This window comes from Limanda limanda, chromosome 10 (genome assembly GCF_963576545.1).
Source record: "Limanda limanda chromosome 10, fLimLim1.1, whole genome shotgun sequence".
NCBI classification, from domain to species: Eukaryota; Metazoa; Chordata; class Actinopteri; order Pleuronectiformes; family Pleuronectidae; genus Limanda; species Limanda limanda.
In genome coordinates, this window is record NC_083645.1 from 11,089,802 (window position 1) to 11,117,006 (window position 27,205).

Below are 27,205 nucleotides of genomic sequence, written 5' to 3' on the forward strand. Positions count from 1 at the left end.
CCCAGTCAGCGCTGCTCTCCACACCGCCAGGCTGCCGAGCCCCGTCTGCGTCCTGGAGGAAACCAACACGTCAACTCACTTTTCATGGTATAACCAACGAGGGACTAAACCGCTGTTGACCGAGAGATGTTCTGCATGCTGGACATGGTGAGGATTCTTTTAATCTAATCTTTTTCGTGATCCGCTCCCCTTGTTTGCACATGCAGCGCTGCAGCCGAGCCGGGACTGGTGCATGGTGTGTGTGAGTGTGTGTGTGTGAGTGTGTGTGTGTGTGTGTGTTGTGCTGCGTGAGGGAGGCACGTTTAAAACTTTCTGCAGAGTGAATGGAACTTGAGGATACATAAAGGCGACTGTGCAGATTAAGAGCCTGTGACACATCCAGCTGGATCACAAGGTTAATGTGCTTAGGTCAGCCTTGTTCCACTGTTATCCCGACATTTGCACAGGGTTTTCTCTGTTGTGTGTGTGAGTGTGTGTGTGTGTGTGTGTGTGTGTGTGTGTGTGTGTGTTTGTGTGTGTGTGTGTGTGTGCGTGTGTGTGTATGTGAGTGAGTGAAGACATGCATGAACAGTGGTTTTCCTCCTGCCATGTATCTCCTGTCACTGTGCAGCACTGGTGGTCTCCAGCACCTCCACACTGTATTGAAAAGTGTTTTGTCCCTCTGGGCTGTAAATGTTTTGGTTGTTGAAGCTCACACTCCAGGCTCCCTCTTTGATTCGCAGGAGTCTGGGTGGACAAAAGCTGTTTCTGTGTGTGAAAGTGTGTTTGTGTGTGGGTGAGGAAGGGGGAGTGAGACTCCAGCTCCCAGTCTTGGGGACTGCCTGGCTGTTGTCGTGGAGACCAGAGGCCTCAGGTGACCCCTGACCTGAGGACTCATGCAGCGTTGCAAAGAAAAGTCCTTTTTAGTTTGAGTGTGGTGGGTATGGATGCGTGCCGAGGACGCAAGTGAAGGAGCGGACCTGACAATGGAGAGACAATAGATGTGTGAGCTGACGTTTGCAGGCTGCGTGGTGTTACATTCCTGTAATTTAAAGGAATGGTTAATAGGAGAATTGAAAGGAGGTGGCGGCAGTGGGGTGGGATACACTTCTGTCTCTGCTTGTGTGAGTGTGGATGACTGAACACTGAGTGCCAATCACTTTGACAGCCTAAGTATTGTTTGGGGTTGAAGTCACCTCCATCCCATCCAGCCCACGTCTCCATGACACAGAGCAGGTCACTGAGGGCCGGGGCCAACAAGTTTGATTTTGTAATAACAACTCCAATATCCATAATGGCATTCTCTTATTTACCTTAAACATTGCAGATAAGTTCAGGGTTTTTGTGCAGATTTACTAGTGTCTGGAATGTCTGCAACCACACCCTGCAAGATGAAGATGAGTCAAATTTAATTTAGCATTTACTCCAAAATAATTAGCTACAGGCATGGCTAGATAGTGAAAGCCCTTTAAGGTTCAATTAAAGTAAAGTGGGGTGAATCTTCTTTAATTGATCGGAGTTATAATAATAAATAAAATCATTGTTTATAATCTATAAACAATAGACATGTGTTGTTATAATACCAGTTTTCAAATCAGACTCCAATATATTATTGTTGGAACCATCACCTTATTAAGTGTCTCCGTATTTCTTCATAACCAATTTGTTAGTAATTTATAAGTCTAAATAAGCAATAACCTCCATCAAGGCAAAACAATATCCTTAGATTCGATATACTCATGGCCATCAGTCCTCTAATTATATCTGATGATCAGGATCCCTGCAGTATTAGTTGCATGGGAAATGGTGAAAATATTTTGGGAAAAAAAGCCCAATCTGACTCACAATGTTCAAGAAAAGGGGGAAAAATTCCTGGCTCCGCCCTCAATCAACATCCGAACCAAAATGTCTCTTCTGGCCCGTGTCCCATCGTTCCATCAAGTCATTTTCTTTGACCTTTAATTCCCTGTGGTGACCACATGTTGTCATTTGTAACATTTCGTAGACTGATAATCAATAATTTTATATTTCGAGTCCTTGCTATTTATATATCTTGTCAGAACTCACTTGTGATGTTTGCTTTTGTCAATATGGCAATGTCCTTAATTTGGTTTAAAGGTTGTGGAGACATTTTCAACGACAACACTAAACGCACAGTTTCTTTACTGCTCTTCACTCAGCAGAATCTGCCTGACAGCTGCTGTGATGTCTCCCTTCAACTGTTTGAGATCCCAGGGGGGGGGGGGGCTGACACTCCCCTGTGTGTGTGTGTGTGTGTGTGTGTGTGTGTGTGTGTGTGTGTGTGTGTGTTTGCTGCGCCTGCATACATGCGTCCTCTTAAAGCTCAAGCAGCTGATGAAACACAGATTCTGCTGACCGTCAGGTATCTGCTGACCATTTGCTTGGTGTTGCCTGATTAAACGATGAGAGGAAACCGGCTCCTCCTCCTCGTGAAGTGAGTTGGAATGAACTTCACTCCTCCGTGCTCCCACTTTATGTTTGCTCTCATTTGAACCTTTACAATAGAGACACCTAAATGTTCTGCCTTGCCCGAGTCCAGTAAATCAAACCTTGTCCCTGTCACCACTTTAAACTGCTGAACAGTAACAGGCCTCCTGTCTTGTTTCATTTCATGTACGTGACGGCAGGTCACTCATGCATACTACAGTGTAGCAGATGGTGCAGTGAGGAGAGGGTGGCCATAATGGCACTGGACTGGTCGACAGGGTTTCTCCCTCAGGCCACCCGGCTAATCAAACACTAATCAGCCCTTCTTCCCCTCAGTGGTTTCAGTCGGGCTCCCCCTCCTCAGCTCTGTTTCTTTCTCTCGTCAGATCCCCCCCCCCCTTTTTCGCACTGTTTGCTCCTAATCTCGGGATTATCCAGTTACACTATTCTTTCTCTCCTGCACTCACTCGTAGACTCTTCACAGACAAAGCCATGCCTGATCAGTCTGAAGAGAAAGTGTTGTGCTCATAGACTTAGTGTTTTAAATCCTCTGTCGTCAGATCCAGGCCGTGGCCGGTCGTCTTGATCCGCTGTCTTGGCCGTCTGTTGCTGCGATTAAAGTCTGGCCAGGTTAGGAAAATCACTGCGGTGCCTGGCCGAGCGCGGCAGGGTTGTCTGCCTTAATTCTGAATGTAAGAGTGTTCAGCTTTCAAAGCTCAGAGCTATCACAGTAAATCGTCAGCGGAATCCAAAAGACAGCGTTCATCTCAGTAAGTATCGGCAGGACACGTGTAATTCTGCAGCAGATGTTCAGATGTGCAGCCCCACAGACTCACCAGTCCACACTCACACGTGGTTAACCTCACGCTCAGAGTTTCACCGCAGCTACAATTAAACAAGCCTCAATAAAACATTGATATATTCTTCACGGATGCAGCTGGGTTAAGTTGCAGAGGTTACAAGCTTCAGCTAAGATATTTACCAAGTGCAAAGACAGAGAACACACCTCAGTTAATCATTGCCCCCAAGTGACAGGTGTTTCCTTATAGCTGAAGATATGTTGACATAACGAAAACAACAAATTCATATATTAAAACTAAAATGAAGTATTTTTTTAAGCCCTGTGATATATAGTTCAGGAACTACTAGCTTTTTGTCAAATCTACCTACTTTGTCTCATAGTTTAAACAAGGAGTTGCTTGTAAAGAATTGTCTCCAAACAACCGTTTTTTTTTTCCAGCAGCAGAAACCAAGCTGTAATCAAAGCTCTCTGTGAGTCTCAGGAATGTAGCGTAACAATGTTCACCAGCGTGCAGGTATCTCTGCTCCGATCACATTTCGTTCCATGGAATATTTGCCGACCAACTGGAATGTCGCCTTGTCTTATCCGCAATAATTATATGTCCATCACGATTGAGTTTTAACGCATCTAACATTATCTGCCAGAAAACAGAGCCAACTTTATAAAATGTTAATATAGAAGATAGTTATTGGTATTTTATAACAGTCTGTGTGAGTGATGAGTGTGCATGGGTGGATTTGGCTTAACAAGGAGATCGCTTTGGGCCCACACACTTATTTCTATCAATCAAAATATCTCCCACTGCCAGATTAACCACCTGCCAGATTATCTAATCATGGTTAAGTCTACCGTGCAGCAGTGTTTCCTGGGTTTTCACTGTTTTCTTGGTCCTCTGACCTGCCACCTGAGTGCTGAACAATGGTGACATCCTCACGAGACAGGCAGGACCCCCTGACCTTCAGAGGGGAAAGGTCTGGGAGTGTCGTAGGCTGGACGGACCCCATACGGGGGCCTTTGTCTCTGAATGTCACCAGCTCAGGGGCAGACGGAAATAGCTGATCTCTGCCATTAACTCCCTCAGAATTTCGTCCTGGGACTATTAGCGAATGTAGCTCTTTATTCCTGTGAGTCAGCCGTGGTGTGTTCGCCTCAGCTCGGCCTTATCGTTTCCTCTTGTTTGTTTATCCGCATAATGTATCGTCTTATCTCCCCGAGAGGAGCTCCCACAATCTCCTGCCCCTCTGTATGTGTTGTATGTGTGGGGGGATGAATTATGCGTGTGCAAAGTACTCGGCCCTTGTCTCTATCTTTTAGTCTGGAGAGTTGTAGCGCTGTGGAACAAAAGGCCACAAGGTGAAGCCCTCCTCTGCGAGTGGGCACTGTAGCTTATTTATATCTGCCTGCGCGAGTTGTGGCCGTCGAGGCAGCTGCAGCGTTCTTCTCTCCGACAGGATTTCAGTTTTGTGTCACATCCTGTTCTTTTACCTAAAATCAATACAGATATTTTAAAGGTTAGAGGCTGTTACCGTGACCTGCTCATGTCTCACGGTCACAGTGGCACAAGAACTGGAAACAAGACTGGTAACAAAACCTGGTCGCACCATTTTCACATTTTGGTTTCGGTTTAAATTAAATAAATGAATAATTAACTAGTTTTGAATGTGCTGGTAGGAAGATTTAAGATGTTCATTGGCTAACTGTTTCCCTCTGTTTCTGTTTGTGCTAGAAAAACAAATGAAAAAGAGCTGCCAAACACATAGAAGACACTGACAAAGATCTTAGCGTGAAAAGACGAGTTGCAATAGCTCAGCAGCAGAAATGATACGTCATATCCTGCCTCTTGCGTATTCTAGCCAGGCACCACCCCTCACCTGAATATTAGGGAAATGTTCCTACTTGAACTTATCTGACCTGGACAATCTCCTGCTGCGTTCTCTATAGATGAAGGGAAAATGTCTGGACCCAATTTCCTTGACATCTCAGTCTAAAAACCAGGTTTAAATGGTCCGACTAACTTCTTTACAACAACTCAAGCCAAGCTAGCAGATGCATTGAGATGATGTGGGTGTCTGACCCTGCAGGGTAATGTTATTTCTGTCGTTCCAGACAGCCAGCATGCCTCCCATAGCTGCTTCCTGCCATGTTATTGTCCTCAAGAGCTTATAGGCAGAGGAAATGAGTCTAGCCCGGGTTGTTGTCTCGTTGAGTTGACTGGTCAGGCAGGTACAGTATCTGTAAGCAGGCTCTGACTCGTCCCGCTCAGTCATTCCTGCCTCTTTATCTCCAATCTGCAGTCACTTTTTCCATCCGTTCACACACAAATGCACCAACATGAAAACACCTCAGCTGCTCTGTCCGCTCACTGGGAAACTTCCAACTGAGAATCTGTGGAATCTGAGAAAGGACATGCCCCTGGGGCCTGGAGCTAATGACAGGGGTATAGCAGCACCTGTTCAGGTGTTAGACTGGGCCGGCTGGCTTTGATGGGGTTATCCCCGCTTTTGATTTTTCAGCTGATTTTTCTTCAAACTGCGCTCAGCGGGCCACAAGGCCCAGTAACACATCACATTCTTGCTGTGGAATGTCTTTTATAGCTTGCCAATCTCTGCATCTCTGGTTGGCAAGGTGCTTTATTAACTGGGAATTATTGTGTGCCCACCTATTGGTACCAGCTCAAAGACGTCCAGATACCTCCCTCGCTTGCCTCAGCTCTTTGGCCTGCATCGCATGGTGATGACAGAAAAAAGGGAGTCGCTTTCCATTGGTTAAGGAGCAGAGAACAATGTCCTCTCTTTTCTCTTTCCTCAGATGCGTTTGAGTTTTGTAACTTGATACGATGCAGAGCCTGTCCAGTAACTCAGCCTCAGGAAGGCAGACTTACACTCAGGCTATTGTCCGGACGGTCCACGCTGAGACAACCCCCTGCCTGCTCAAATTTTCCACTCTTCCCTCTCCTTAATTTGTTCCACTCCTCATCCTTCTTTTTCTGTGTACCTGCTGCCTGAAGTCTGTTCCCTCATTATTGTCTGATTCATCCACAAGCAAACAAGACGCATTGAGCTGTCAGTGTTTGTTTGGTGATGTTGGCTCTCGTGTATCAATGCAGGGTTTGGATTGACCGCCTCAAAGCCGGTTAACACGCGGGGCTTTTGTTTCTGGAACTGGGAGAACAAGTCCGACTGCGCCGGCCCCTGAGAGGTCTCAAAGTGCACAAACAGATGAATGGGTCAGGAGTTAAAAAGAAGAGGTATAGGGTGAACGGGGAAGTACCAGACTCTCTCAAGGGAGTAGAGACTGACAATCGAGGATAACTTCCAGTTTCCTAAACAAACAGGTAAATTCCCAGTGAGTGGAACTGGCACACTGCTAAAAAACAGCTTTGTCCTCTATTTAGATCAGTGCAATGTCATCCTGTTGTGGCCTCCAGGTCATTTGGTGAGATCGGGCCGCTCCCTCCCCTCCACACTCCTCCCTGTGCTGCCATCACAGAGCGAGAAACAGGAAGTCATGTGGCATGATAATGAGAGAGACAGAGAGTGAGAGTGAGCGTGGGATCAGGCTCAGGGCAGTGAAGACTCAGGTGTGCCGACACACAGGTAAACAAATGAACTCTTATTTTCCTATCTGCCATGATATTCAAATGATCCTGTGATATATCTTTGCATCTCTCATGTTATTGAATAATTTGGGTTTTAATTTGCTTTCACTGTGTGATTCTGTGTGATACTGGGCATCACATCAAAGTAACAACCAATGTGTATATATTTTGTAAATTCTTCTGATTCCTCTGGGCAACTTTGACTTATTTACATGCTGGCAGGCTCAACATGGTCAGGAGTCACACTGTGATGTAGCTGTTTCAAAGAAAAGCTTAAACTGCACAGAGAAGAAGAGGAAGCAGCCTGATTGTTAATTAGTCCGCCCACAAGGCGTTCCTCTTCTTCTAATTCCAATTCAGCTCCACTGAATTGGAATTAGTTAACTTTTTAACAAAATCTTTTCTCCTGGGCGAACGACGTCACGCTGAGCATCAGCCTCAGCTTCTCTTTTCACTTTCACAGCACAGAACAAATATGCTAATTAGCCATTGAATGTCTCTAAATGGAGCCAGGCAGTTCTTAAAGATGATCTGCATGGCTGAGTGGTGCGTCTTGGTTTGGTGAATAAACCCTCTTTCCAGTTCATTTGTCGTTTTCTCTTTTAATGACTCCTGGTCTGATGGTCTACTTGTGTTCCTGGAATCCCCTCTGAGGACTGATTATTGTTTGCTGTTGTGCACTCCAGCTGAGCAACACAGTTCTATGTATCTGACTTTCTCTGTACACCTGGAGGTAAGATGTCCCTAATGCACCCGGTGAAACTCATCCTGTGTTGATGTTTCACTGTCGCTTCCAGCTGCGGTGTTGTCACTGTAAACTCTGTACAGTAAAGCGTAACAACGCGGTTTCCCACTGTGCTGCCTCCCAGCCCCAACAAACAACAAACATTGACTTTATTTACAGAGAAACTCCCCTGGTGGAAAAAGTGCTGATGGTCTGACTCTGCATCAGCGAGCGTCAGCAGCACCAGTGTTTACTGGCTGACGTGCTGACATGCAGCCCAGCTACTCCTCTGCCGTGTCGGAGCGCATGAGATCCAAGTAAAGATTTGTATCTATTGCATTTTTTTCCGGCCTAGTCATACTGTGGGTAATTTCATATGTGTGTGTGCCTTTGAATACCGATCACTGTTCCTCTACAGTCCACACGTTTTCCTGCAGCAGAACCGGTTCAGGTGTGGGTCGATGTGGGAACTGCTCGCTTTGGAGTGCTGTGTTCACAGAACAGTGACTCCTACATGAACCGCTCCAGGAAACAAAGAAGCCACAGAGAGAGAAGAGAAAGAGCCTCAGCCCCCTTCCTCGCTATAATTTATTTAATAAGAAGCTGTCTCTCCTGTGCTTTGGTCTTTATCAGCTCAATTGAACACTAAATGGCTCTCCTGCTCTGGTGAAATGATCAGTCAGATATTGTGCTCATGGGAACTAAGGTGCTTTGGATAATACACATGACCCACAGCACATGAGGGCCTGGAGCGGAGCGGAGGCCGTCCACTTCACCCGTATCAGTGGGTTTTTATCTGTTTATGTTTTAGGGCGCATTAATAATTAGCCGGCGAGACATGTAAGGAATGTGAGTTTGTTTCCTCACATCGCTCTCTCCCTTTACATTCCTCTCTGTGAAGGTCTGCTCTGCAGGGAACATGGCTCTGCTGATAGCGCCGGTTGGCAAACACTGCGCAGGCTTCGCTCCCTGACAAGGTGAATGAAATCCAAATACAGAACTTGAACTCGATTAGGGCTTAGGTTCAAATAAACAGCGTTTCATTCTGGTGTTTGCTCGCCCGCAGATTCCTCTGACGCTACTCATAGGAAATGTTTTTGGCATGATTCCGTTTTCCCAGACTTCCTGGGTGATGAGAAATGCGTGAGTGTGTTTATCCTGTGTGACATCTGACTTTACAAGTGGAATCGGGTAAATAAACGATCTTGGGGAAAAGGTGGAGGAAAAAGGAAAACATCACTCAAATATTATGAGAACGTGTTTACTTATAATACTCTTATCCTGAGAGGCACTTCACATATTTTAACATCTAAGGTCAGGATAAGGGAATGGCAAGTGGATTTCACTTAAACAACACTGATGTAATTTACTTATCCTCATGCTGCCCACACTAATCTCTTTATCACACAAACACACAAAGCTAGGGATTAATCAATTAATCAATCCTATTTCACACCACAAATTGAAGAATCTTTGATACTTAAACTAAACAGACTTTGTACAGTGTGAGCAGAGCAGGAGCAGCAGGACTGTTGTTTGGACGTTGAATGATTTCCCCCATACTTAACACTAATTATACATTTTGAGATAAGACACACTGAGCACACTCACTGTCATCTTCTCCCACTGAAGCAGCTTTATGTAACAACTGTCAAGTCCCGATCAATGAGGCTCCATGAATCACCAGTTCACCCAGTCACCCCGGATGACCCCAGCACGGCTTACAGTATAGTCCGAGCCAGTTATTGAACTGTGTGCAGAAATGCAATACTGTAAAGTCAGCAGTAAAAGGCTGAGGCACACTGCCATCAATAGGCCAACAGGCACAAAGTGAGGAAGCCCACCTCTACTGGTCCAACCCCAGAGGGAAAACGAGACAGCTGATTTAGTGGAGTGAGTCCAGGATAGAGCCAGTCATCATGGTCAGGACTGTGAGACTAATAAAGCTGTGCTCATAAATGTTAAACCTGCTGTTACTGCAGATCCTCTGAGGCCGCCATTCGCTGTTTAATTTGTGCAGAGAAACGTTTCCTTCAAGATTCAAGGACACTGATCATTATATCACTTAAAATTTTGGCAAAAAAATTATCATAAACATGCACAAAAACAAAAAGGGTTCTACTCCTTCGATGTTAGAACGCTAACTAAGATGTAAACAACATGTGTGGCAGCATTTTGGAAGAGAGGACTTGTCTTTAAGAAGCTCAGGATGAACTTACATAGATATTGGCTACGTCTGTTATTTTATGACAGATCTTATCCATCCTTCCATCTTCTATACCGCTTTTTTTTGAGGGTCAACAAAGGACTGGAGCCAGTCCCAGTGGACATTGACTGAGAGGTGCAGTTCACCCTGGACAGGTCACCAGTCCATCACACAGCCAACATACAGAGAGAAACAAGTGATAATTACGGTAATGGACTTCATTTATATAGGCCAGTGCTTTTCCAGTCTTACTTACCACTCACGGTGCTTTAGTGTCTGGCCCAAGGACACTTCTAAATGCAGACGAGCGAGTGGATGACCCTCTCAACCTCCTGAGCTAGAGTCGCCTCTACCCTGTGATCAAAATCAGGATCTGGTCACAGTGTTTTTTTGAAATATGAACTGTTGAGTCTATAGTCGCTATCTTCTGAAAACTATGCATTTCGTGCAATTATTTATCCTCTCCACAGTGTACATTTTAATGATCTACAAAACAGTTGTGTTTTCAGCTTTGAGAGGACACACTCCTGTAACTAATCCATTGGAGTCTCATTGTTAAATATAGTGAATAGATGGTAACATTTCTACAACCCATACAGAGAACAGCTACTCTTTCTCTTCGTCTGACTTGTCAGAATAAAACGTCTGCGTCTGCTCTCGACTGTCTGAGTGTTCATTCAATAGCGCTCTGTATCTGCGGCAATGGCCAAATAAGCCCTTTGACCTCTGTAAAGACCGAAGTGTTTGTAATCAATGGAGACAGTGTGAGACCGAACACTGTGCCTTCAGCTTCTGCACCACCATATACGACCGGCAGTGATTTATGAGCCATGAGACCGCTCGTCATCTCGACTGTCACGAAAAGAAAGTCAACCTTTTATTCTGTGTGCTCTTACATTGAAAAAGTCTGACCAAATCTTTCCACTTTACCGTGCATCACTTGTACGTATGATTCATGACACAAACTCCATTCAGACGCAGAGAAGAAGGAACATTTCATGACCATTTCTTTCAGTAATCTTGGCTCCTCTGAAAGGCCTCGGGGTGGAGAGGAATGAGCACTGTCTGCCTGATCGTCTCCCATCCATAATGAATAACCTGCTAACAATTAGAGGGCTTCTACCGAGCACTCCTCTGCTGTCATGCCCTACAGCCAGACACACTCTCCCACTCAATCATTTCATGCTAGTGTATGATATTCAATCAGAGAGTGGAGCGCTTTGCTTCGCGGCTGCTTCCCAAAGCTCGACCTGTTGCCTCTGCTGATGATGACAGATGAGATCGTCGACACGCATTCATATCAGACCAATCGCTCTTTGTTTTACAAGAATTCAATTTGCCGCTCTGAGCTCTCTGCGGTACTAACACTTCCCCATTCGTTACTATTTTTTAAACTTGGCACTTTAACTTTAAACTCTACCTGTGGCTTTGTCTGTCTCTGCTGTAACTTCTAGGGCAAACAACATATGATGAAGGAAAACCACACAGCTAGCCAGCTAGCCAAATAACTTTTGTTCCTTCAACTGTTTGTATCGATCTCGTAATGGATCAGGATTATTCATCGCCATATGCTAAAATTATGTCAATAAAACTTTTATACATTACCTCTTCCGTGAACAGGATTTGCATCTGAGTCGTGTGATTTTCATCTGTAGTGCTGAGGAAGACAACAACTCCCACGAGCCAATGCAGATCTTTAGTGGTTTTATTGATTGAGACCCCTAGTGGCCAAAGATACATTCAGTAAAAGTCTTTAAACATCTTAAGTGGCTACCTCTTGTGAATGGTCCTCCAGAGGTCCTATTTCTCTAGTTGTTACGTTATTGTTCCAACTTGGGTGTGTTCATGTGCTCATAATGTGGAAAAAACACTGTCAACAACATGTGTGTATTTAGGTGCTTGTGAAAACGTCTGTATTGGCTAAAAAGTCTGGTGTTAGGTGCTTGATTGACATGCATTTGACAAAGGTTTGTTGTTTCGACTTGAGATAGAGCTCAGGTGAATTTTCTTCCAGTTTGGAAAAAAAAAATTCAATTATTCCAACATCACACAAATGCACTATTCATCTTTTGTGGGGGAAGATGTGTCCACTTCTTATATTTTGGAAACTCATTTGGTTGAGAAGAAGTCCTCGTTGGGGTTTCTGCTTGGCAACAGTTCTCTGATCCCTGAACAGGTAACAAGTACAGTACCTGTGACGCAGCAGGCCTTGTTTGCAGGAAGTGTCCTGTAATGTCAGGCTGTCGGGCTATCAGTGTAGGAGGCAAATATAAAACCACAGGCCTCTGTAAAATAGATTAAACAAGGCTTGTGGCTGATTTGGTAATCGCTCCGTAGTGTTTTACACAACTAACAGCTGTGAAAGCCAGCGAGCTTTGCTTTGATAGAGCTTATATAACGTAACGAAGTGTGTGCTGTGTGGGAGTTGGGAGATGTAACCTGCAAAGTTACCCCACAAACGTAAACAAACTTTGATGGTGGAGCATGGGAAGAGAGAACGCCGAGGGAAGAGGGCAGAAGATCTGGCTCTGCGAGCCGAGCGTATATATATATATATCTGTTTTTCGGGGCCGTGTTGAGTGACACACCGGTGTGAGTTAGCGTCCGTGGGAGTGAGAGCGTTCTGCATTTAAAAAAGACTGACGAGCCTGAGCTTGTGTTCCGTGAAGCATCTTTGGAATTTTGCTCCCGTGTCCTCTCCTGTGTCTCGGTCCCGGTGCTGCTGACCTGTGTGTCTCTGAGGGGACGAGGTGTCCTCTCCTCACGCTCAGGCATTTCATTGAAAGCTTTGTTGTCCTCACAGGAGACCTGATGATAATGTTTTAGGAGAGAGTGTGCTCGTGACCCTCCACTTGAACCCTCCACACACAACAATCTTTTATTTTCTGTGTGACGGTAGTAAAGTTGTAGTTGTATGGTTTTCTAGAGGAGTAAGTATATCATCCTGAAGGATCACTGAAGGCCCTTTAGAGGAGGCTCACAGCTCCCAGCAGCCGGTTCATATCTTTACTCTGTCGTATGAACTGCTCTAAGGTACCAATACTTAAGAAAATAAAATGATTTGGATATCATGAATTATCATTTCAAGGTTATTGTGAATAAATAATTTTAACTTCCCTTAACAACATTGTTCCTACAACATCATAACCGTATTCCCATTGGTTTGAGCAAGAATACAAAGTTCATATTAAAAGGAGGGTTGGTAACTTGTATCTGAAACATTTGTATCTTATTTGTTGAAATCCTCTTCCCGTCCCGATAGCGATAAATAAATAAAGTTGTCTCTAATAATAGTTTCATTTGGACATGGGAGGGGCTGGGATGTATCGTTGCATATTTTAGTGTAGCTTCCTCCTGCTGCATTTCCCATGAATACCCTTTAATGACCTTTTCAGTTTGGGAATTACAATTGTCACCTTTTCCCAATCTCAAGATATGTATTACACAATCTTACAAGGTAATCATGCTGATGTACAGACTGACGGTGTATGCTGACTAGATATAGTCAATAAATCAGCAAATTTATTCAATTCGTGTATGACTTTCACTTGTACTGTCGCCGGATACATGGCCACATACCCAGGTGCAGTTTGCGTTCATCTGTGCCTTTGCAGCGCAGCACTTTGATACACTGATCAAACATTTACATGTTTTCATCAAAGTTAGCAGCTTTTCAAAAAAAAGCTCATCATTGCTTTGAAAGAAGCATAAATCAAGAACAGAACAGTTTTCAATTAGACTGTAGCTGTTCAAGGCCGGTAGTTCATATGGCTTTGATCCATGTGTGTGTGTGTGTGTGTGTGTGTGTGTGTGTGTGTGTGTGTGTGTGTGTGTGTGTGTGTGTGTTTGTTTGTGTGTGTCTGTGTGTGTGTGAGCGTGTGTGTGATTTAAGGAGGTGTGTTGCGTTTCAGGGCCCCTTGGCTAGTCACGGCTGGGCTGTAAATCTTGCCGTGTCTTCTGGTTTTCTCGGGGCCATAAACTATTTAGCAATTATAGAAAACAACTGGATTCAAGATTTTTTCAGTCCTGCAGGTTTTGTGGCTGCATCCTTAAAAGATTTTTAAACCTCCTATCTCCCCAAAAGGAATTCCTTTATATCTCACCCCCGATCCCTTTCCCATCAAACAGCGATTGACCTCTCAAGTCTCGAGACCAAAACTGAGTTAAACAGCAGATATAACAAGACCTTGGCTCGTGACCATTAGGTTTGTCACACTCATGATTTATTCATGTGGTATCAGACACGCACACACTCAACATGACTTGCATTGACTCACATCCATCATGTGCTCACTTGAACCCTGAAAGCTGTAATACAGTAAAGGAGGAGATATACTTGCTTTTAACAAGCGTACTTGTGCACATGATGGCTGCCTCGTGTATCCTGCCTCCATTCAGAGCGTCGGTTGTGCACGTCCTCAGAAATGAACGCTAAGTTTGAATCTTTTTATGTCGTCATCTCAGAATGAAGAACATAGTAACCTCTTAGAGTTTTGGAAGTTCCACACGGTCTGATTTCTCCGATGTGCCCTCTAGTGGTATCCTCGGGTAACACACATAGTACATCGGCAAGTAAGTGAACAACTACGTTCATGACGCAGCAAGTTGTCTATGCAAACGCAAGTTTAAAAAGCAAGTATATCTCTGGCCTAGGACTTCCTGGTCGGACAGCATCAGGGCTGATTCATAGAGTGCCGCATTCTATTTAATTATGTTCATCATTGTGGTTTATCAGATTCCTTTGCTCAGTCTGACTTCAGCCTGTGTTATATTGGCTTATTAGGAGCCGGATGTTTTAGTGGAAAGTTTTACATTGGGGGGGAAATAGTGCCTCATGAATATAAACATGAGCAGCTTGGGCTGCTTTGATCTGGGCCTGGCTGAGAGCCCTCAGTGTGGAGTGGGCTGGAGCTGCCGGTGCACAGCTCTCTCTGCCTATTTTATCCATTTTCATAATTGTTGTAACTGTTGAGGCCAGCGGTGCAACACATTTGACGAGTGTGGATTGTATAAGAAGCAAGAGGAGATGACACCGCGGGAGCCTGTTCTCTTACACAGGGGATTTGTGTCTGATGCTGCGTGTGCGCCTCAGGAGTGTTTGCAGACAGGCAGGAAGCAGGACGGCCCATTCATTAGGCGATATGATGCGCAGGTTTGATCCCTCAGGGGTCCATCCATGATGACATCAGTTAATTTCTGACATGTTTATATTGTATGTTTACTAATTCATTACTTTTTACTGAGGTTTCTTATTGTCACCATCCCCTTTGCTGCTGGGACAAATTTCACTGTAGTGGGACTAACTGAGGATTATCTTCTCTTATCTTCTCTTATCACAGTCCTGAGATATCAGACCATTTTCTGACTTAATGCTTATTGAAGAAGTCATCACCAGTGTACTCGATAAGGAAACACAATTCGCATGTATGTTCTGGGTTTAATTCCCAACATCTCTATTCTATAAGGTGACCAGCATGTGACTGACCTTGTCACTTAATAATGAGTTCTGTAAATGTTGTGTTGCCATCAAAATCATTTGACCATTATTAAATATAAACAGGTCTTTTCATGACTATGGTCTTTCAACTCATTTTGTTCTTTTCCTATTTACAGACCAATATGATTCCACATCTTTAATCATATGTACCATCCTGTTTAGATTCGGTTTACTTTGTATCAGGTTTTTATCTTTTTTTTACTAATCAAATAATGAGACAATCATCCCCAGTGTAATCAATAATACTCCCCCTTTCCATTAGGTTGTTCCTTGCGGTTTCTGACCAATGGAATAATGGAATACCAACAGGAAACAGTTTTAAAACTCATTTCATTTGGTGCACTTAACGTCTCCCATACAGTTCCTCGTGCGAGCTTGTCTCAGACACACATAATATTTGACAGCATTAATGATCTGTCGGCTTTTATCTCGAGAAATCTGAGATAGAAATGTGGGGATGTAGCTCAGTGGTAGAGCGCATGCTTCGCATGTATGAGGTCCTGGGTTCAATCCCCAGCATCTCCATTCTTGATAAGGAGTGGGTGAGCTTTCTATGGTGCTGGTGACTCACTTGAGTCAAACTGAGTAATTTATATGAAACGTTGTTATACAGAGCATTGTCATCTTGGTGGATCGTTATTAAATATAAACAGGTTTATATCTTGTTATGGTCACTCAACTCATTTTGTTCTTGTCCGGTTTCCCCAGAGCTAAATAATTAAATATCTTAAATCATATTTACAAATGAATACTGTTTACACTGTATATATTCTGCACATATTATCTTATCTGCACATCTTGCATACAGTGTAAACTTAAATAAAAACTGTTTTCACTGTTGTTTTTTATCGGAAACTTGCTTGGAATCGATAATAAATCCACACCAGGGACATTTTATTCCTTTACTTACGTTACATTAAGTAGTACCTTGTTGTTTCTGAGCAATGGAAAAATGGAATACCAGCATTCTACCTAATGCGAGGAGATTTCAGATTCACATAATATTTTACAGAATTAATGACACTTTATGTTAACTGTGTTTACAACAAACCTGTATAGTAAAGTGGTTTTTAATAGCGATATCTCAAATATCAGTTCTATGATGTATAGAATGTTTTACAGCTAAAAATAACATATCTTTGGGTTGCCTTTAAGGGTGGTTTTAAGAATGAATGTAAAACCAATAGTTGTCTGTAAGGTAGGAAATCACCATGAGATTTCTGGTCGGGTAGTGGTGGCTTTCAAACTTGGTTGTTAACGGGTTAAAACACGTGCAACGTCTGCTACAGCCCTTTAAACTCGAACTGTTCTGTGTGTGCACACGAGCACAAAGGGAGAATTTGCCTCCTGGGGGTTCTGTTTATAGTCGGAGAGGTTGCACAGAGTGTGTGTGTTTTATGGTCGGGAGAATGTTATATGGCTACCGGAGGTGTTTATGCACGGAAAGAGAGAGAGAGGGTCAGAGGAGTGAAATCAATAGTTATTCTTAATGAGGTTGTCTGAAAAGACGGAAGAGAAGGGGATACGTGGGTGATTGGATGACGCCGGTTGTGTGGAGGTTGTGCGGAGACTGTTTGCTGTGTGGAGCTGATGAGGCTCAAACGGAAGTTGACAAAACAATAGTGCCTTGTAGGTAGGTGTCAGGGTAACTTGGCAACTAGATTAGTTTTGTGAAAGTCGAGAGAAAGTGGTCATCGTTATATTCTAACTTCGCTCTGTAGGATGTTTCCTGTGGCCTGGACAACACGTTCAACTTAACTCGGATATCTTATTGTTATCTGTGTTCAGTAAACCTATCAAGCTGTAATAGTGATGTTTTTATTCAGTGAGATAAACTGTCCTGATGTTAGTTTTAAAACCAGAGGGGACGCATGAAAAGTCTGGAACAGCAAAATGATTCACCCATTTGTAAAGACATCTGTCGATCTTTATTATTTCTCACATCACTCTAAACTCTTTTGTCCCTGCCAGGATCCTGTAGACCACTGACTTTGGTTTTCTATTGATCTGATTGGTCAGTAGTTGGGCCATTGACAGTTTTTGACCTCATAAACTTAATCTGCAGATCCTGCTTTGTGGTTCAGGCCCCTGTTGGAACTGAAATCTAATGTAATGCAAAGAGCGATCATATCTCCACACGTTTACAATTCAAGTGTCTGTAGACAAACCTTGAGATCAGTACATTTTAATATTTAATACACTTGATTAACATGGGAGACAGGATATTTGTAGACTAAGTCTCAATAGCACTTGATTAAATCAATGTGTATATGCCAAAGCTCCTCCATGTGTTGTTTTTTTCTTTTTTATTAAGGAAGCCCAGCTATAGTGACCACACAGAATCAGTGTTATGTAACAGGCTTACAATGTGACATATGCCGCCCTAACTCAGCGAGAACAACGTGACCCTCACAGAGTCCACGGTTCAGCCTGCAGTCTTTTGATTTGCTGTTGGGATGAGCTGCAATGAGATTCTGAGAGGAGATGTGAAGGCGTTCACAGCTCTCCTGTCACATGGGGGTCAGTCTGTGTGAGTGTGTTTCTTTTGTGGTAAGCTGAGGTGCTGTTGTGGGAGTTATTGTAGCTGTGCTTGGAGACAGCTGGTCTGTGCCGAGAGTCACAGCTGATGAAACGTCTCACAGCTCCCACTGTTCCTCCAGAGATCCACATCCATTCAGGAGAGTAGAACAACAAGAGGTGCAGGAAACACACACACGTCTTCTACATCTTCTCTTGCAGCAGCACGGCCTTAGAGATGATGATGTCACTCGGTCCCCAGTAAAATACCTCAAAACTGAACTGACTATGGTGATCCCCAGACCATTTTCTGATATTTTTCAGAAACACCTAATCGATTAGTATCATACACTTTGAAAATTGTTTTGTTGATTCAAGGAAAAAACACTTTAGCTCAATGCTTTGTGAACTTTCAACCACCACTGACGAATAGCAAACTTCAATACATTCACAAAGCATTGAACTACAGCCAGTAGTCACTTTTTTGGGTCCCCTGGAAACATTTCTGGTGTTTTTTTCACAATATGCAGTGCGTTTGTGTAACTGCATGTGTTGTGAGTTTTTGAAGCGCAAGTGTCGTCAAACTGATAAAGTTGTTTTCTTAATTTGCACGTGACTTATCTATCGGCATGTGTTTACTCAATTTGCAGTGCGTTGAACTTTTTTGGTCACCTTAGGGATCCCTCACTTCTGACTCCCTGGAGTTTCTGTTTTTTTTCTCCCTGTTCCATGTGGTACCATGTAAAGATTGTTGAGCCCTAAGCGACAAACTGTGATTTGTGAATAATCATCATCTATACCACTTATCCTCTTAAGGTCTACAGGGGAGCTGGAACCAATAGATATGTAAATATGGGCAATACAAATACCATTTGATGTGATTTAACAAAAAATCATCAGCAGTGTAATCATAAATGAGAAACAGAACCAGAGAACATCCTGATTGAAAATGTGGGGATGTAGCTCAGTGGTAGAGCGCGTGCTTCGCATGTATGAGGTCCTGGGTTCAATCCCCAGCTTCTCCAATCTTGGTTGGCAGGATAATGTGTCGTCAAACTGCAGTGACATTTTTTTGGCCAACGTAGGGATCCTTCACTTGTGACTCCCTGGAGTTTCAGTTTTTTTTTACCCCTGTTCAAAGTTTTATCTCACTAGTCAGTCACTCACTGAGAACGGAGGATGTGGTACCATGTACAGATTGTTGAGCCCTAAGAGGCAAACTGTGATTTGTGAATACTCATCATCTATACCATTTATCCTCTTGAGCCGCAGGGGAGCTGGAACCAATAGATTTGAGAATATGGGCAACACAAATACCATTTGATGTGATTTAACAGAAAATCATCAGCAGTGTAATCATAAATGAGAAACAGAACCAGAGAACATCTTTATAGAAAATGTGGGGATGTAGCTCAGTGGTAGAGCGCGTGCTTCGCATGTATGATGTCCTGGGTTCAATCCCCAGCTTCTCCAATCTTGGTTGGCAGGATAATGTGTCGTCAAACTGCAGTGACATTTTTTTGGCCAACGTAGGGATCCTTCACTTGTGACTCCCTGGAGTTTCAGTTTTTTTTTACCCCTGTTCAAAGTTTTATCTCACTAGTCAGTCACTCACTGAGAACAGAGGATGTGGTACCATGTACAGATTGTTGAGCCCTAAGAGGCAAACTGTGATTTGTGAATACTCATCATCTATACCATTTATCCTCTTGAGCCGCAGGGGAGCTGGAACCAATAGATTTGAGAATATGGGCAACACAAATACCATTTGATGTGATTTAACAGAAAATCATCAGCAGTGTAATCATAAATGAGAAACAGAACCAGAGAACATCCTGATTGAAAATGTGGGGATGTAGCTCAGTGGTAGAGCGCGTGCTTCGCATGTATGAGGTCCTGGGTTCAATCCCCAGCTTCTCCAATCTTGGTTGGCAGGATAATGTGTCGTCAAACTGCAGTGACATTTTTTTGGCCAACGTAGGGATCCTTCACTTGTGACTCCCTGGAGTTTCAGTTTTTTTTTACCCCGGTTCAAAGTTTTATCTCACTAGTCAGTCACTCACTGAGAACAGAGGATGTGGTACCATGTACAGATTGTTGAGCCCTAAGAGGCAAACTGTGATTTGTGAATACTCATCATCTATACCATTTATCCTCTTGAGCCGCAGGGGAGCTGGAACCAATAGATTTGAGAATATGGGCAACACAAATACCATTTGATGTGATTTAACAGAAAATCATCAGCAGTGTAATCATAAATGAGAAACAGAACCAGAGAACATCCTGATTGAAAATGTGGGGATGTAGCTCAGTGGTAGAGCGCGTGCTTTGCATGTATGAGGTCCTGGGTTCAATCCCCAGCTTCTCCATTCTTGGTTGGCAAGATAATGTATCATCAGCATAATTTTCACTTATATATAATAATTATTGTACATTTCCCCTTTCCTACAGATCACCTCCTCCACCCAACGAGCCCTGTAACCAATGGCAGCTTCAGTCCAGACTCTTCCTCTGACCCGTGGCTCCGACAAAAACTTCCGTAACCCTTTCCCAGCCCCGCCCCTTTCCTCCCGTTACGGCATGGGAAGCGTAGGCAGTCTGGTGGAGAGGCCCGATGTGTCTCCGACTAAAGGCAGCCGGGCCGTCCCCCAGGTGAGACCCAAGCAGAGCAACGGCCTCCTGAAGAAGGGCTTTACCCAGAGAGAGCTGCTCAACTACCTCAACATCACCAGGTGGGTGCTGTGGCTCACTACGCTTCACATGCTGCAATTGTGAAGGCGAATAATAATTCTTTAAGGTATGACAAAATGTGACCTCAGTTGACCTCAGCTGACCCTCTTTGCTCCATAGCAGAAAAGAACCTAAAACCCACCCAGGCAGTGATGGAAGGACGGATATTATCTCAGGCCTCAGCTCTGCCAGTGGCCGTGAAGATGACATATACGCCAAGGTCTTCAGTAAAGATGGCACCGAAATAGATCTGACAAAGAACTCACTGCCAAGTGGGGGCAAGTATGAAAAGGTGAATATTATTACCTCCATCAAGAGGGTTATGTTTTCGTTAATTCATTTGTTTGTTTGATAGTTAGAAGGATTGTACAAAAACTATTTTTGCACATTTTTGTGGGATGGTGGGATATGACTGAAGGAAGAACTATCAATTTTATATTCATTCTACTTATATATATTAAATACATTTTATACGAGTTTCATTCACTGGTTCAGGCTCAGATGCAGATGAATAACTTCTTACTGTTTTTTTATATAAAGGACATGTTGCCTGTGGCTGGTTGAGACTCTTTTAAATTGATCTACATCACATTTAGACATCTCTGACACTAAACACCCCCTTAGTCTGTTACCTGCATGAATCAACCTGAAACCATTTGGAGCTCAGCAGCACAGATTGAAAATCTGCCACTGGCTGAGTTATGAATTTATAGCTGCAATCGAATCACTGTTGCAGTGTTTTCGCTTGGATTGATCAACGCAAAGAAGATAGGAGGTGGAGGATATTGATTTAATGGAAACATTGTGAGTGATTGGGGTCTTTTTCGCCCCTTCTCCACCACCTTTCTTTTTCCTACCATCTTGTCATTTCTTGCTTCTGTTTCTTTACAGGTTCGTTTTAGATCATCAGCCTTTAAGCCCGTCACCCCCAAAAACTTCACCTCCATGCAAAACCTCTATCCTTCGTCCAAGTCAGAGGATGTGGACCATGTGTCCAACGGGCTGCACAGATCTTACGCTAATGTCTCTAAAGCTGTCTCCACCTCATCCTCGTCTTCCTCACCCTCACGTCCTGGACCGACATCCAGTGGTAACAAGGTATCTTCATCCAGTTCCCAGTTATAACAACAACTGATACATTTAAATAATGTTCAGGACGTGTCACTTGTTTTATATCCAGAGACTTTTATATTTGAAATTTAGTTATTATTTGCCTGAAGACGACATCATTGTATTGGATTGTAATTTGATCCAACACTCCAGCTCATTTTGTTTTCCATATCTTTGATACGATTGCAGTAATTACCAGTTATAACCACATTTACCACAGCTACTTTAGACTTCAGTTAAACATGGTGCAAAGTTGAGCTATGGGCTGGCGACATCTACACTCCATGTTTCTTTTCTTTATTCAGCCATTATTTGTATCTCATCTATCTTATCTCATCTTCATTCATGCTAAAGTGAGGAATAATAGCGTAAATATGTCTGTGCAGGCCGTCTCTACTGTGCGTGGGCTGAGCCAGGAGGAGGATAACCTGTCAGACTCGGGTCATAACTCCATGAGCAGCCTGCCGCCGTACCGACCTCCCTTCCGCCCACACCTGGCTCACATCAGGTCTGCTGCAGCCTTCTTCTCTGAGCTCTACTTTATATTCAAATAGGGCGTGGCAATAATACATTATTTGCGATATAATGATTGTGTGAGAAGTGATAATAGAAGACATTTTTAATGGCTTTCATGTTGTTTTTTTCACTCTAGTGCGTCTATGGGACACATCAACACCATCGGCTCCCTGGACCGCACCTCTATGAGGGCGAAGGCCATAGGGTCAGAGGGCGTGGCTATAGGGGAGGTGGCGTGTCGGAGCATGGCGACCCTGAGCCGTCTGGCTCCATACGGAGGGGAGGCTCCACCCCCTTATGAATGGACACTGTCCCTGTCTGTGGAGGAAGTGGTGAGTACTGGTCAAAATGGACGAGCGGGGTGGTGCGATTTACAGCTTGCTGAGTCAGCTGTTCTGCTGTCCTGTCCAGGTGCGGGATCTGGAGGAGCGTCTGGTGGAGAAAGAACATGAGCTGAAGCAGATGAAAAGAAACCTGGACGAGAGCGAGGGCGCCATCGTTCAGGTGAATCTCATTGTGTTTGTCTGTTCTTCGCCATTAATCTTTATACGTGTCTGCCTCTCCTCCGAATTCTAACCCCATCTGCTCGCCTCATGCAGGTGTTCGAAGGGAAGCAGCGTCTGTGGGAGAAGGAGGTGGACGAGCTGAAGCGCCTGTACGCGGCTAAGCTGCGTCAGGTTTCCCAGCATGCCCAGCGTTCCCAGCGCAGCCTGCAGTTGCAGTTGTTTAAGGCCCAGCAGGAGAAGAACCGATTGCAGGAGGAGCTCGACGGCCTGAGAAATGAAAGGAGCCAGGAAGCTGGAGGAATAGTAAAGTCAATCAGCCCAACCCTGGAGGAGACACAGTGGGAGGTGGGGCCCTTCTGACAAAATATCTGAATTCCTTCCTTGTTAGTTTGTCCTGTTAAAATATTTACAGCTAGGTCTGTAACATCTGTAAAAATATGTTTCATCTGCCTCTAACTCTTACTTTACCAATGCTCCATCTCTCAGGTTTGCCAAAAGTCCGGGGAGATCTCCTTGCTGAAGCAGCAGCTGAGGGGCTCGCAGGCAGAGGTGACCCAGAAGCTGAGCGAGATCTTCCAGCTGAAGACGCAGCTCAGGGAGACGCGCATGGAGCTGAGGAGCAGGGAGGGGCAGTTCGACTCTCTGAAGCTCGCCCTGCAGGGGACACAGCGTCGCAGGTGCTCCTCTCAGAATGGTCGTGAAGACGGAAAAGGAGCAGAGGAGACTTCTTCTGCTACAGGTAGTTTTTTATGTGTCGTTCAGTAATTGTTGAACTGATGGTGTCAGGGTCGTGTGATTTGATGATTTAAAGGTGCACAGATCACTTAGTTCCTGCTAAGTTGTCACAAGCTTGGATGAGTGTGGAAATTTCAATCCATTTGCATCATGTGTCAGAGCCGTCAGCAATGCACCAACTCGTTCACAGTGTATATTCCGGATAATCTCCAATGTCTCCATAGACATTTGCATTCTCACAGACAAACCCTCTAGAAAACTTCAGGAGATTATCAGTGCTGGTCTGAAAGAAGCTATGAAGACTTATGTAAATACATCTTACTGATCAACACCAAATCATATCAAAATATAGCTCATGGAAATCTAGTTACAAAGCCATAATAAGTTTTTAAAAAACGTGCATTAACCTGCAGAAGCCAAGTACATGGAAAGTGTAAAGAAGATGATATTTATATGCTACAGATGTGTCGTATCAACTCAGCAGGAGCTTGTCTGGTTCTTTTGAGGTGGAGTGCTCACACGCTTGCACCCAAAATCAGGTTATTTGAGTAACCAGGTCAGGAGCAGGGTTCACAGTGTGTATATATGAGCGTGTGTTTTAAAAGCAGCCAAAGTCTTTCATTATATTTCCCCTATGGCACTGCCGGACTGTTGTTGAAGCCATGTGAACGTCTGTGTTGCAGGAGGGTGCGGGGGGCCCACGGAGGAGCGTCTGCGGGCGGAGCTCCTGCTGGAGCGACGCCAGAGCGAGGCCCAGGCCATGGCCTTCGAGGAGGAGAGGCACACATGGCAGACGGAAAAGGGCAAGGTCATCCGTTACCAGAAGGAGCTGCAGGCCGGCTACCTGGAGATGTACCACCGCAATGAGGCGCTGGAGAGGGAACTGCACCAGCTGAGGATGGGCAGAGAACAAGGAGCAGGAGCAGGAGCAGGAGGAGCAGAAGGAGGAGGAGGAGGGAGCAGAAACGGAACATTGGAAAGAGAAGTGCCAGAGCAGAGGAGGGAGAGCGTGGGGGAAGAACAAGAGCAAAGACCTTCCTCTGCTTTGCCGTGGATAGAGAGGATCGAGTCATCTGAAATTTGAATGGGACACATTTGCGATGCAAACTATTTTATCCCTGAAGTATGGAAGCTACAGATAGAACAGGTCGACCAGGAAAAGAAAGAAAAACTTCCAAAAATCTTAACGAAATCTGTAATAGACCAAATTTTACTTCAATAATTAGAAAAAGAAAATTATAGAAAATTTGATATTGAAGATCAAAAATATGACTTCCTGAGAGGAGATTATGTGTTGCAAATTCATTATTTTACAGACAATGAAAAAAAGATTCATGATTATTAATATTCATGATTATTAATATCAATATAACTAAGTTTTACTTAAAATACCTCAATATCATGAGTAAAAAAAAATGAGAAATAATCAGATAAAATGTAAAAATAATAGGTGATAATAAATCTGAGTTAATGTCGTGAGTCAAACAATTTGACTCAAATTAAATGTAAGTAAAATTAGGTACAATATCATTATTATGACCAGAAAGTCACCATTCTGACAAATTCCCCTCCTTTTATCTGAAATCATCTTTGGATGCATTAAATTAAGTTTTTATTTTTAACTTTTCATTTTCAACTTTTTTTTCCTTTCCGTGGTGGAATTAAGGTTCTACAGGTCCTGCCTGCTTCCGCCCATGCACCCTAGTTTATTGTTTAATGCTGTTTCCTATAAGCTCGTACAGAAACACAGTAATGGCTGAACAGGAGTACAGTCTGTGCCTCGTCAGATTGTGATAGTATCCGTTTTATATAAAATGCAGCTGAGCTCCAGCAAAGCCCCTCGACTGTCCTGCTTCAGACTTCTGTCCAAATATAATTCTGTAAATGTACTGTGACTGATTTGTGTTTATTTGGTTGCTACTGTTTGGTTTGGACGGTAAACTAAGGATGAAAAGGGAAGCGCAGGAACAGAAGCGCTCTGTGGATTCACCTGGGCTCTGGGAGGAAAGCTGCGTCTCTGGGTTAAGTACGGAGGATTAAAGCTGTCTGGTGCCAAGGTACTAATGCTGACTCTGTTTACCCCGCTGAAGAAACTGGAAATGTCGGACTTCTGATACCAATATATTTTGTACATAACTGTGATTTGATTTGCCTTCTCTCATTGTACAGCACTCTGTTGTCTTAAACTGACCTTTTCCTTATCTTCTGATTGCAATGAAAACAATCAGCAGATTCAGATGATGAATACGACTGCTCTGCTTATTGTTGCGACTTGTTGCACATCGCCGAACCAACAACATCAAATGCATGACCTGGGTAGAGTTGTTTTTATCGTATTGTTTATCATATATATAAGAACGTTCCGAAACCAGCTCTCAATCCACCTTTCAACAAACTGTGACTCTCGTGTGTTTACTGGAATTAAAACTGTATTCTTTCTAACTGGATTCATAATAAACTGCTTTGAAGTGGTGTAAGTTGAGTTGGTGCCATATCTGGTGTCAATCAATGCTTTACGTTCGACTCATCGGTCTCCTGAATAGAACAGCTAGAAATGTCAAAATGTTGGAGGCCTAACTGATGGCGTTCACCCTCCGAGACGCCCGGCTGATCTGAAGGGGCTTAAAATCTCCAGAGCGTGCCAATAAAACCCAAGGACGGGAGCTTTATGGTGGAATGAACAACAGAGCGGCAGAGGCTTTTGGGACTAATGTGGCTTTTAGAGGTTTAGCCCTGGATCCTTATCTCTGCCTCTCCCAGTAAGGTCCTCCCTGCCCCACCCCTGCCAGCCCTCACATACCATCCACTGCAGCACAGACGGCAGAGGGGTGGAAGGTCGGCTGAGATAGGAACGCGGGAGGATCCCTGTTTGCTCAGGAAAATAAGCACTTCAATGGAAACCATCAGATGTATAAACCAGAACACAGCTTCGGAGATAACCTGGCAGCAGCGGGGATTTAGATGTATTTTTTTTAAAGGTGTTGCATGTGTTGTATTTATGGGTCTGCACAAGTGAGCATTTATATAAACATTGCGTGGAAAGTGTGAAACAGCACACGCAAGTGTTTTTTTAGGGTCTTGTTATCTGAATAGTTATGGGCTGCGTCTGACTCACAAGGCCCTTCTACTTTGGCATTTAAAACATTATATAAACTGGGGCTTAATATAACTGCACAGCTCAGGAGAGGTTGAGTGACTTACTGAAGTGGGATGAGGAGAGATTCTTAGCAGACGCGTTATCACTCACTCCGGAGGAGGAGGATGGCGTCAGCAGGACTGCTGTTTATCTGATGAAGTGACAGTTGTTTAAAACTAGTGAATTATTTATTAATACAAATGTGAAAACTTCCAACAGAAACCCCTGACTTGAGATTTAATAGAGTTTGAGGCTATAACTACACGTGTCAATAATGTAGCACTAGCGCCATCAAGTGGTGAAGATGGGGGGGAAAGGGCTGAGCAGCTGTAGTCAAGTGAGTCATTGTAGGAGCAGTCCACCGCCAAAGGCCAGTCCAAGCCTCCAAACTGCATTGGAGTATAAATTTTTATTTTTTTTTATTTTCAGATGCAAGTTTATGAAACAGGGTTGAGGATAAATATATACAATAAAGGCTGCATAACACACAAAAAGCAGGAAATGCAAACATTCGACAAAAACAAAAAACTTAACAGAAAGTACGGAGCGCTAGCAGTCGATCCGAGGGAAAACTCGAGAGAAGCGATGAATGACTGTAAACAAAAGGGTAAAAAAGAAAAAACAGTGGGAAACTGAAGTTCCACACGAGACAAACGTTAAACCAGGAGTCGTTTATCTTAAACTGTGACCTCAAACTAAGA

General features: G+C 43.7%; 1 protein-coding gene and 5 non-coding genes across 8 annotated transcripts; all 6 read left to right on the forward strand.

Annotated features, from left to right (window-relative positions):
* Nucleotides 1-25,840, forward strand: n4bp3 (NEDD4 binding protein 3). Of its 3 annotated transcripts, none has more exons than XM_061079532.1 (10): nucleotides 1-147; nucleotides 20,223-20,503; nucleotides 20,622-20,793; nucleotides 21,393-21,599; nucleotides 21,998-22,119; nucleotides 22,264-22,459; nucleotides 22,539-22,631; nucleotides 22,727-22,978; nucleotides 23,120-23,372; nucleotides 24,052-25,840. In XM_061079532.1, the coding sequence occupies exons 2-10, from the start codon at nucleotides 20,256-20,258 to the stop codon at nucleotides 24,450-24,452; spliced, it is 1,944 nt and encodes a 647-aa protein (XP_060935515.1). In that variant the 5' UTR covers nucleotides 1-147; nucleotides 20,223-20,255; the 3' UTR covers nucleotides 24,453-25,840. The 3 variants fall into 3 exon arrangements, with proteins under 3 accessions (XP_060935515.1, XP_060935514.1, XP_060935516.1); XM_061079531.1 differs by lacking the exon at nucleotides 1-147 and adding an exon at nucleotides 6,756-6,825; XM_061079533.1 differs by lacking the exon at nucleotides 1-147 and adding an exon at nucleotides 6,756-6,825 and having other exon boundaries at nucleotides 20,625-20,793.
* Nucleotides 15,708-15,779, forward strand: trnaa-cgc (transfer RNA alanine (anticodon CGC)). The gene has a single exon. It is a non-coding gene; the product is annotated as a tRNA-Ala (tRNA).
* Nucleotides 18,725-18,796, forward strand: trnaa-cgc (transfer RNA alanine (anticodon CGC)). Its single transcript has one exon. It is a non-coding gene; the product is annotated as a tRNA-Ala (tRNA).
* Nucleotides 19,173-19,244, forward strand: trnaa-cgc (transfer RNA alanine (anticodon CGC)). The gene has a single exon. It is a non-coding gene; the product is annotated as a tRNA-Ala (tRNA).
* trnaa-cgc (transfer RNA alanine (anticodon CGC)) lies at nucleotides 19,621-19,692 on the forward strand. Its single transcript has one exon. It is a non-coding gene; the product is annotated as a tRNA-Ala (tRNA).
* On the forward strand, nucleotides 20,069-20,140 carry trnaa-ugc (transfer RNA alanine (anticodon UGC)). Its single transcript has one exon. It is a non-coding gene; the product is annotated as a tRNA-Ala (tRNA).
* Nucleotides 25,841-27,205: the final 1,365 nt, after the last annotated feature.